Source organism: Carassius auratus, chromosome 19, assembly GCF_003368295.1.
Source record: "Carassius auratus strain Wakin chromosome 19, ASM336829v1, whole genome shotgun sequence".
NCBI lineage: Eukaryota > Metazoa > Chordata > Actinopteri > Cypriniformes > Cyprinidae > Carassius > Carassius auratus.
Genome location: NC_039261.1, coordinates 29,104,744 through 29,116,829, shown reverse-complemented (window position 1 = coordinate 29,116,829; position 12,086 = coordinate 29,104,744). Strand labels below are relative to the sequence as shown.

Sequence of the window (12,086 nt, the reverse complement as noted above, 5' to 3'; positions counted from 1 at the left end):
ATATGCATTCATCTATCATTGTGTTAATACTTCTTCTGTTGCAAAAAAAATTGAACAATATAATTGAAAAATCAAAAAGTCTCACTTTATCTATTTATCTATCCTCTTTACAAAATTATATAAAATGCATGATATATTTCATTACTTAATCATGAATCTTTACAGGTCTTACAAGCTACATGCTAAGCTACAGATACAGTTTTCTCTCAGACTTTACAAATTTCACTTTCGATACACCGAAATGACAACCTCCCAAAAACACAGACGCTTCTGTTCTGAACCAATGGGGGATAAACTTGTGTATGAGCTTCCTGGAATTGGTCCTGTGCTGGGCGGACGATTACAGAACAGAGGTATAATACGAGCACGGGACGTCCTGGGGCGTTTCCTGGTCCTCAACAAGGATGAGTGGAAGTTTAAGAACTGGCTTAGAGACTCATGCGGGGCAAATGCCAAGCAGCAGAGGGACTGTTACAACTGTCTGAGAGCATGGACAAGTAATCATTTATAAAGAGAAAAATGATCACAGATTGATCAGATAAACTAATAATGTTGCATATATTTCTCTACACATTTAAGACCATATGTAGCCTCTTTATGTAGGCCTGTGTATGTATAGATGTGTTCAGTGATATTGAAATCAATTATTGTAATGCTTCTTTCATAACTTCATCTCTCAGAAAAATCTTTGAAATATTCATTTAGAATTTTTATCTTCCAGCAAATATAAATTTAACCATTTGTCCACTGGCAGCTGTTTTTAAAAGCATTATTTTGTAACATTCCTATAGTTGTTTCTTAAATGTTTATTTTATTTCCACATGAAACAATATAACTTGCTTTATAAAATTTTACTCAACTTTCAAATTCAGAATTCAGAATTGGATTGTTACCTTAGAATAATTTTTGAAGGCACGTCCCATCACAAATTCTCATGTCTCAAATCTTCTCAATCTCACTTCACACAATACATTTTATTGTGATGCATATTTTTAATGCATACAACCATTCAATTATGTGTCTCAATCCCCAATCCACCCTGTTAAAGTGGTGCCACTTGCCCTTAAAATCTTAAGCCAATTCCCTGAATCATTTCTAAGTGTCATCATTTCCTTGGAGGGAAATTAGAAGTCTTCTCTAATAGCATAAAACATTACATGTCCACCATGTTATGTCAATTTATACTTGACATGAAAATGTTTGTTCATATTTTTATACATCTATTAAATATCTTCATAAATGTTAATAATCTTTTGAATTGTTGTTTCTAGTTGGTACTGGGTTTTGTTAGTTTAAAATATTTACCCTGTTACACATTGCATTTTTAAAATGTAACAGGATGGAGAATCACCTGGAAGGTGTTTTCTGTGGAAGTTTATCATCGTGCTGATTTATAGCCTATACCACAATTTAATCACACAAGCCACTTCATCTGTTAAAGGTCATTCTATCAACATGTCTCTAATCATAAAACCACCCACACACTTAACCCTACCAGCTCACTGGAGTCACTGGTCAAAAAAAGTTTTTCATATTATGTGCTAATATTGTGTTTAGGTAAATATGTGTTTGTTATAAACCAATAAAAAAATCACAATCAAATCATAAACATGTAACATATGTTTCATTTTATTTTGGTTAATTAATAGACCATAATTATAAATGCAATAGTGTTTTGTTGAGGAATTAATCATTCATGTAGTTTCATTTGAAAATGAAAACACAACACATTTGGCACAAAGTCCGGTAGCCAAGGCATATGGTTCATATAATAATTTGCAAATAAAATATTTTCTGTAATAATATAATCAAAATGATCTTGTGGCCACGACATACAGTAATATGACGTTCCCACGAATTAATATCTCGTGGCCACGACAAAACTAAGTGAAGCGACCATGTACTCTCATGGGCACCGTATAAAATGGGCTTATAGGGCTTCCGTATTTTCTAGTGCGCGTTCTCATTCCTTTCAAAAAGTAACCAATCTGAAGTTTCGTTTTTCGGGAAAGGGAAACTTAGGCATTACATCACATTAAGCTTTTGCATGACATTACTTTTTTAAAATCCCGTTTACAGTATATCCCTTGCAAGTTTCGACTCTTCCGTTTTGTCATGAATTCCAGCAACAAGTCAGGATGTGAAATAAAATGAATGATTGATTCTGAATTCGCCTGTGAAACTGTACAGTAAAACAGAGACATCTGATCATCTTTCCTTTTCTTGTGTGCAAGATATATTGGGGACAATATGTCTTATTGGTCGGAGATAATATGATTCTGCCTTTTGTTTGAAAACACATTATGTTTGGAATCCTGTTGGATTATAAAAATAAATATTTTAAATGAATGTAATGTTGATTCTGGGCATTTTTCTTCAGTGAATGCAAAGGTATGAAGAAAAAAATAACTTATTTTTCAGCAGGCTATTCTGAAGAATTGTGACAGTAAGACAGTTAGACGGTAGGCGGGGTTTCCTAATCACACGCTGTCATTACAATCCGCTCGATGAACAGGTAGGTCACACCAAACCACTGGCTATATTACCTAAATATTATTTGCGTCAAATGTCAAATATTTTTTGAAGAAATGTGTTTTAAGATAGGAGAGCATTGTAGAATTTTTATATCCAGTTCTGTGTTGGCTAGTTGTTATCTCTTGAGGAAATAGGATGTCAGGGAACTTTACCATTAGATTTTTGGACAAAATATAAGCCTACTGTGAAAGAGCTTCTGAATGTGATTTCTGGGTCGTTTCTACAGTTTGGTGAATTATTTAGCAGATTTGTTTTTTTTATTTAGCATAAGCTTTATGAAGAATTGTAATAGATAAAGGTCTATAGTAGATATGACAATATAAATTGTAAATATAAAATAGTAAATATAAAATATTTCAAAATTGAACTGTTTTTGCAGTACTTTAGATCAAATACATGCAGGCTTGGTGAGCAGAAGAGACTTTCTTTGAAAAAAAAAATCTTACTGTTCAAATACTTTTGACTGGAAGTGTATATAGCTACAACAGATTTTTCTGGTTCTCGAATGTAACTGGCTGTAAGGAGTGTGGTTTTCTAGTGATATCTGAACTTCAGAAACCGTTTCACTGTTTGTAGTATTTCTCACAGTAAGTGAGGCGGGGTGGGTACTTTATAAAGCTTGTCAGGAAACAGTATCAACACCCCCTCATGGTTTTGTCACCATGAAAAAAAAAATTGCTCTTTCCAAATAAAGCATTGTGAAATCATTTACTTATGGTTTGTGTGGCTGCTGCAGCCAGATCTAGTAAAAATGTTTCTTTGTGAACTCTTTATGACACTGTGCCTCATTTACAAAATAAAATTCTCCAATCCATCCTCAGACATGATCCGGGATGCCATTAATAAACTATCCTCTTGTTGCTCATACTTGGATCCTTCTAATATCTGTACAAAGATGTGAACGAGCTGTTTAAACTATGAAACTTGCAGGGTCTTTTAATGGTACAAAGACACTCTTAAATGCTAAAAGATCAAGTCAAACTAGATTTATCATGTCATGACCCCATTAATAATAATATAGTGTGTGTGAGTGTGTGTGTGTGTGTGTGTGTGTGTGCGCGCGTGTGTGTGTGTAGTCTTTTCTGTGTTTTCATTGGTTTTATTTCTGCTCCCTGTGACCCAGTTTCCTGAGATGTCTTTATTCATCATTATATCCACCCTTGTTTATTAACTCATCAGTTCCTTTGATTTCCTCCATGACTTCACTTTGTTTCAACTCTTAGTTCTCCTTTTGTTTCTGTCTGTTCTCATTTATAATAGTTATTAATAATTGCAGATGATGTTCTGAAACAATCTGATATTTTTCACAGATACAGTAAAAGACGGTCTTCACACATGGCTGAAAAAATGGTATTATTTTAAACAATATTATATATATATATATATATTTGCATAGCATACTAATGACCTGTTGCAATCTTTTGTGTAGTTATAAGAGATATATTTATATATTTTGTATTAATTTGTATAATGATGTTATAATTCAATTCATTGTTTCAGTTGCAATTTGTTTAGCATTAATTACACTTAATAAAAACAATAAATAACCCATTCTGAACACTTAATAGTCTTAATAGTATGGTGGCCGAGACAGCTCAACACGCTGCAACTTAAGAAAATTAAATTAAATTTATGCATTTAGCAGACGCTTTTATACAAAGCGACTTACAGTGCATTCAGGCTATCAATTTTTATATATCATGTGTTCCCGGGGAATTGAACCCCCAACCTTGCGCTTGCTTGCTAACGCAGTGCTCTACCAGTTGAGCTACAGGAACATGCAAAACACATGCAAATTGAAAAAACATCAGCAAATGAAGAAAACATCTTCACATCTTCTCAAGTCCTTCACAATACATGAATATAACCAAACGAGCTCCAAATCATCACAAGACATGCATATAACGAAACGCGCTGCAAATCATCACAACACATGTATAGAATGAAATGCGCTGCAAATCATCACAACACATGTATAGAATGAAATGCGCTGCAAATCATCACAACACATGCATATAACAAAACGCGCTGCAAATCCTTCACAACACATGCATATAACGAAACGCGCTGCAAATCATCACGCGCTGGAAATCCTCACAACACATGCATTAACGAAATGCGCTGAAAATCCTCACAACAAATGCAATTAACAAAGCGCTGCAAATAGCACTGACCACAATGGAAATGTTTCAAGGAGGCCTCAAAAAGTGTCGGACCCGACTTGGATCTGCTTATCTTGCACTGGCTACTGGTCAGTGGAGTTGTTGGTGAACTGAAAAGTGAGGGGCTTTTTTTCATGGTGTTTTTTAAATGTGCATGTGCTGTTTCTTAATTTATATGTGTTGTGAAGTATTTGCAGCGCGTTTCGTTGTATGCAAGTGTTGTGAGGATTTGTAGCACGTTTTGCTATATGCATGTGTTGTGATGAATTGCAGTGTTTAGGGTGACCACCCGTCCTGTGTAGCGCGTGTGCGCACAGCGTTTGAAGCCCAATTCATGCGTCCCGCAAATTGAGACTATGTCACGCATAATCAATGCTTGCTCAAAAAAAGTTGGTCACTCTATATCCTCGCGCCCCAGGCAGCCAAACGAACATTACTTGACTGTTTAGCACGCTACTACGAGAGCGGGAGGCTGTTTCATTATATGCAGGTGTTGTGCTGATTTGCAACACTTGTGTTGTCAAACTGATCTTGCTGATGTTTTTTCAATTTGCATGTGTTTTCTTAAGTTGCAGCATGTTGATCTGTCTCGGCCACCGTATAATAGTCCTTCATCTGGTCTGATATATGCATTTTGGATTGCAGCTTAAAAAACTAGGTGCAAATACTTAAACATAAGACAGAGAACCATAAAAATTAAACAATAAAAATAGTAACAGAAAATGAAATCTTTAATTTCTTTTTTATATTAAAACAGTAGGTTTTGAATTTTAATTTAGAATTTGCAAATGCTTTGTCGAAGTAGAATAGATTTTTTTTTTTTTTTTTTTTTTGGGCTCATTTGGCATTTAATACCATGCCATCTTGACTCAATCCTTTGCAGGAATTACAGAGACAAAGAAAAAGGAGGGTGGCCATCAAGGATGAAGGGAGGAGGAAAGAGTGCAGGACTGCCACTGAAACTACACCACCATCAGGTATCAAAAAAGATTCACACAGTGATAGGCAGTTTAACAAAGGCTACAACAAATAAGCAAGACATTAGCATTCTTTAGGTACAGCACAATAAAAAATCCAACTTTTTTTTTAATCAGAAAAACCACAGCTGGATGAGACGTTCCATCGCTTTTCATCCAGAGGCACACAGAGCAAATCAGCTGGTTTGTTTCGTCTCGTCAGTGCATGGTTTAAATGTTATTTTTTTGTAATATATGTTTTATACTGGGTAAAAAGTTTAAAGGGTGGTTCCACAATTGCTCTCTAGAAATGGTGGGTTGAATATCCAGTTCATAGATACAAAGATGGGTAAATTATTAAAGATAAAAAGGTGAAGACTAAAATTGTAGAAATCTAGGATTTTTCTAGAAAAGTAATATCCACAAATGAATTTATAAATACACTGTAAAAAAAAATCCAGTTGTTTTTATAGTATGAAAAAGCAGCTGTTGATGCCAGTATCAAAAGAAACATAATTCGTCCATAAATAATACATTTAATTAGACCAAAATTATACAGCATGACCAATGGGTTAATGAAATAAACCAGGCATTTCTAGAGAGTTTTGATTATTTTTATAAAGAAAGTATGTTTGAATGGATATTATGTATTTCTGAGTGCTAAATGTGAAACTGGATATTTATACTGTAGATATGTGAACAGTGTTGGGTAGTTACTCAAAAAATGCTATATATTATTCATTACTAGTTACTCCTTCCAAAAGTAATATTATTACTTTCTGGCAACAGTAATTAGTTACACTATTAGATACATTACTTTTCTTTTACAGTTGTAATTGCGTATTATCCCCATATCCTTCTGAATATATTACTGCCTCATCATTTGACCAAAAACCACATTGGATCACAGTCACAAGTTACTACAAACACAGTGGTGATTTATAGTAACATTTAAGTGTTGTACTGTTTTAATCTCATTAATTGTTTAGCTTGAAGTTAATAGTAGATCTAATTTCTCTGTTACCCATATTATAGTCCATGATGTATTTTATAAAAAGAAATCATAAAAGCTCATTAGAAAATGTTTCGTACTCTAAAAAGATTTTATACAATTTAAATTGGGTTCAGAGGGAGGTAAGCAATCAGACTGTAGGACTTCAAATCAGTAAGGGTTGAGGCATCGAAAGTAACATGCCGTTTTATGAATAGTAACTGTAATATTATTACTTAAAATCAAATTAATAATTATTTACACTACTAGTTACTGCACAAAGTAATTTTAATACTGTAACTAGTTACTAGTAACTATTACTCCCCAACACTCCATGTGAACAATGTACATAGTGGAAAAAGTACCTACAGAGAGCCATCATTCTTTCAAAAATAACTACAGTATAAAAAATATATGATTGAATCATAATAACTAATTAATAAATATATTCATATTCAATTTTGCGATAAAAATCTCTGATTCTGGTAACAGAGAACAAACAGAAATGGCTTGATAAGTATTCAACTCCAGCTGAACCTGACAAAATTCCTGGAACAAAGTCAATTGAAAACCTACTCCAAACTTGAGAGTTGAGGCAGCAGTGACTGGAGAACTTCGTTGGAGGTCAATGACAGCTTTGATGTATGTCCATGGATGTTGGGCTACAGAAATGTGTGAGGAGAGGGAAAAAAGAAAAGCATTCTAAGCAATCTTTCCGCTCCCTTGTCTTGGAGGAACTTTCTCAGGATACCTTCTTGGGATCTTGTGATGGACACTGGCCTTTTTTCATGAGATTATGGGAAAGCTGATAAGCACTGACTTTACCTGAAAGCAGCAGGACCAGTGATGATGATGCAAACTGATTTTCAACCGTTTGCTGAGGAAAATTTGCAAAGTTGAATGAGTAATACAGTGAAACATTCATACTTTCACCACAGGGTTTAAGAATACTTATCAAACCATATTAGATGTACAGTGCTTGAAGTGGGAAGGTACTCATTGATATGCAGCAGGCCTTCCGGCAGTTCTGTGCTATGCTGTTTACTGTACCAGACATTTTTTTGTCGTACCAGCAGATTAGTACTCTTTTCTGACCTGCTTGAAAAGTGGTGGTTCACTGCCTGCTGCATGGATGTGGACACGCTGGATCTCTCGCGCGCGTGAGCGTGGACACATTGGGTCTCTTTTCATTTCAAGCACTGGATGTATCGTTATAAAAAGAGTGAAAACTTTCTGGAGGTACTATGTCCAAGCTATATACTTCTGACTTTGTGGTCAATAATTCAAATGGAACCACCTTTTAAACTACAAATCAATAAAAATCTACAACAAACTGTGCAGAGTAAATTATTAAAAAAAAACATTTTCACAACGCATTTTCTGTGTGGACATGATTTGGACTTCAGTGGACATGGCAGTTACGCAGCGTGATTGGAAAAGGCGGTCCAAAGACGTGTCTACACTCAGCAAGAAGTTTGCGATACAGTAAGTGTATCAACATTTGGTACAACATTCGAAGGACAAAGCTCCTGTATGCTAATGTGTCAGTAGCCCATGCTACAAAGGATTTGAGGTGGATGAAGACAGACTTACCAGTCAAAGTTAGATCTTCGAAATAACGCCATTATTTCATTTGGAGTGGGAACCTTTGCAGAAATCATGAATATTGAAGAACTTCTAGCAACTTGCAAGCTACAGTTTTCAGTGGTTACCCCTCAGTATGCTTTATATTGGAACGCATCCTCCTCATCCCAGTTTGTGATTTCTGATTGAGTAGATGAAGAATTCCAAGTGGGAAGGAATAGATGATTGCTTTCCCATAAAGCCTTAAATCAAGATTAAGATGGGATACCTGCAAGCACTTTGACCTCTAATATGATGCTTAATACAATGTGTTTTGTGATATGGAAAGTGAGTGGATATATTGGTGTCATGTCCTCAGTCATGCATTGCATTGTACAATAATGCAATTGAAGCTGGTAGAATGGAAGGAGAAGATGATTTCAAGATTTTTTGGAGGGAAGTTTTTTTACATTGACAAATCAAGAATTGTTGTCAAAGTAAGGATCACTCGTAGACCGAAGAAACCTTCATTTTGATACAGCTGCCTGAAACTGTCACAGTACATGGCAGTTTATTCAAGATTTGACTCAATCATTGCAGGGATGTTTTTAACCAGCTTACTTGGCAACAGCGCTCAGATGGTTACATGTATCCAAAAGCTTCCATCCAGAAATATTTGGGTTCCTTTTCCTGTTTCCTTTTGAAGAAAATTATCTGCAGGCTTTTCGGAGTGCATTAATTCTGAACTTCATAATTCGGTATATTTGGAGAATATACCGAAATACCGCTGTTTTCATGGATTTCCACGTTTACATCATTGACCTGAAAAGTGGACATTGTGGCAGAATGATTTTCTCCTCTACTTCTTCTCAAGAACATGCAATGGAGAAAACATGTTGAGAAGCACGCCTAACCAAACATCCTCACTGCCTTCGGAAATCCACGAAAAACAGCAAACAAAGAAGACCATATCTAGGTAAGTAGAGTCACATGAGATTTTGGAATATGTAGATCGTACATAAACACCAATATAAAAACTTTTTCAGCATCAGAAATGGTGCAGATACCTTTTCTGAAGATGCAGTCCCAGATGAAAACTCTTCTGCCAAAAGGCTGGAAGTAAGATATTTTCTATTCTACTTTATTTTAGGACACAAGACTTTCATAAAATATGTGTCTACACATGACCAATGTCATGACAATTACATTGTTCTCATCTCTACTTCAATATAAAAGGTCTGTGACAACTGTCCTCAGTGTGATTCAGAAGAAGTGTGTTTACCTGAAACCAACCACAATGCTGCGCCTTCTTCTGTGAAGGATGACGCAAGCCAACGGAACAAAAAAGGTCTGATGTTATTCAGATGTTTCATTGATTGGGCTGTGTAGGGTTAGACTAGTTTCTTTGGAGAGATGTTTGCTAAATCATAAAGACAGTTGCTTTGTTATTATGAACTGGTCACAGATATGAACATGCATGATAAATATGATTTAATACGTACCTGAATTGCTTGTTCTTTTCCTGTAAAACAGATGATCACAAGATTGCCTTACTCTCCGGTAAAGAGGAGCCATATTTGTCACCTCTCAACTCACCAAAGTAGGTTCTTTACTTCCTTCAGTTTGTTAATACAGCAATCAGTTAACTTTACATTGAAGTAATTTTACATTAATTTGAAGTATAATAAAAAAAATGTTCATTAACATTTATGACCTAAGCAGTGACTTATGTCATGTTTATTTCAAGCAAGATACATTTATTAAAGTAAACTTGACTGTAACATTTTTACCAAGTACATAAAGGTAGCTGTTTCATTCCACGTGTTTGTATGTTTATTATACAGTAAATGTAGCTGATACATGTTGGAACCGATATGATATTCATTGTTGTCTGCTTCTACTGGACTTTCAGGAGATGTTTAATTAACTGCTCACCTGAAGATGAAACATTCACTGTGGGAAATGGCAAACGAAAAAGAACAAGGTCTAAATTAAAGAGTTTCTTAACACTTTTATTAGTGATCAAATTCTCACTTTCCTTGGACTCCAAAAACCACATAAAAATATTGTTACACTCTATTTTAAGGTGTCCTTGTTACAGTGTAATTATACATTTAAGTACTGTTTAATATTAATTAACCACATACTTACTATATACTAGTAATATAAATATATTACTATATATATATATATATATATATATATAGTTGGGGCTAGAATTAGGGTTTGGCTTAGGGTTACTTGAATGTGATTATGCATAATTTATTGCTTTTATAATAGTGAGTCATGGAGGGTGTAACAAGGACACCTTAAAATAAAGTGTTACCTAAAAATATGTTAAAACTACAAATCTATTCCATTATTCAAAGGTTCAATAAATCATTTGAGAAATGTTATATAATATTATAATAATATATTTTTTCTTGATTATCACTTAATACATAACCATATCAGATTGCATGGGCTACTACACAACCTAACTAGTGTTTACTTACAATTTAGTGACTACAGTCAGCCTGAGGACTACAAAGGGCCTAAGATTGGCTCGGATTGGGAGGACAGAGGGAACAACGTAAGTTATATCTTTTATACAATTATTGTTTAACTATCAACATCAATACTTATTATGCAGCTCATTTTTGTATTTGAATTTTCTAGCGGTCCAGTTGCGAGGGGAAAGAAAACAAACCACACGTCAACCTCTCATTCGAGCCAGAGCTAATGAGGAAGAAGAGGTTTTTATATGAAATTCCTGAAACATTTGGTCAAAATTCAGAAGATGGAAACTCCACTGCAAAAATGCCTGATCAGCCATCTGGAGTGCGTACATCCTGGGAAAGATGTCCCGTTGAACAAATTAAAAACATTGCTGATAGGAGCATTGAAGACCTAAACACTGACATCAGTGAGCCAATCAGAATAAGCGATTTTTCCCACTATGCCAAAGTAATTGATTATCTCATCAGATTTTGGTGGCAACAGGAAAAGCATGAAAGGCAGGATGTCACCATTTCAGTTGGTGGATATTCAGTACGGTTGCAGGGAAGTGATCTGTACTGTTGTCCAGTCAGAAAATATGAGAAAGAGATACAACTTCATGACAAACATCTTAATTATGCAACACTGAAACCATCAAAAGAAATTGCTAAAAACTATTCGGATACAATTTGGAACTACATTAAGGGCCACCATGACAAGGTGGAATCTTGTGTACTGACACCTCAAGACGCCATTGCAGTGTGTGCTATTCTGTTCTCAGAAGTTATTAGGTATCCTAGCATGTTTTTCCACAACATTCTTTTGATGCATTGTTGTAAATCATGGAGTGAGTTTAGTAACTATCATCCAATGGTAACAGGAGGTTCTTGGAAACATCAGAACAAAGAAGAACCTCCAGAGAAAGTTGTAAAGAGAGAACAAGAAAACCTTGTAGTTTGTGCTAAGAAAATAATGAGGGATGAGTGGAAAAGAGGCACTCTATTTAAAGTTACCTTGCAAGTTTGAACAACCAGAATCGGAAAATGTGTGAATAACACACAAATATAAACTGGGGGGCTCTTTTTGAGAGAGGCTTTTGGGGTATGGGAGCTGAACACGCAGCAACCCTTGAAGTTTCAACCGAAGAGAGGTCTCCTAAACCAATGAATATTTTTTATATATATTTTTTACTATTTTTATTATATTTATGATTTTATTTAATATTTATGTATTTGTAATGTCGTTTTACACTAAATATGTTAATAAATATGATTTATTGACTTCACTGTGTCTTTTTGTACTTTTCTGTGTAAACCATCTGTATCATCAGTATTATTGATTAGAAATTTGTTATCAGCAGATTTATGGCCTCTACATACAAAATACTGCACGATCATTAAA

The 12,086-nt window shown here is 34.8% G+C and overlaps 1 protein-coding gene across 1 annotated transcript; it reads left to right on the top strand.

Moving 5' to 3' along the window:
* Positions 1 to 2,411: 2,411 nt before the first annotated feature.
* On the top strand, positions 2,412 to 11,962 carry LOC113120150 (uncharacterized). Its single transcript, XM_026290090.1, has 10 exons — positions 2,412 to 2,515; positions 3,846 to 3,885; positions 5,581 to 5,674; positions 5,792 to 9,183; positions 9,254 to 9,326; positions 9,444 to 9,555; positions 9,741 to 9,807; positions 10,120 to 10,191; positions 10,710 to 10,779; positions 10,866 to 11,962. Exons 4-10 carry the CDS (start codon positions 9,101 to 9,103, stop codon positions 11,709 to 11,711), a joined length of 1,323 nt encoding a protein of 440 aa, XP_026145875.1. The 5' UTR covers positions 2,412 to 2,515; positions 3,846 to 3,885; positions 5,581 to 5,674; positions 5,792 to 9,100; the 3' UTR covers positions 11,712 to 11,962.
* The last annotated feature ends 124 nt before the right edge of the window (positions 11,963 to 12,086 follow it).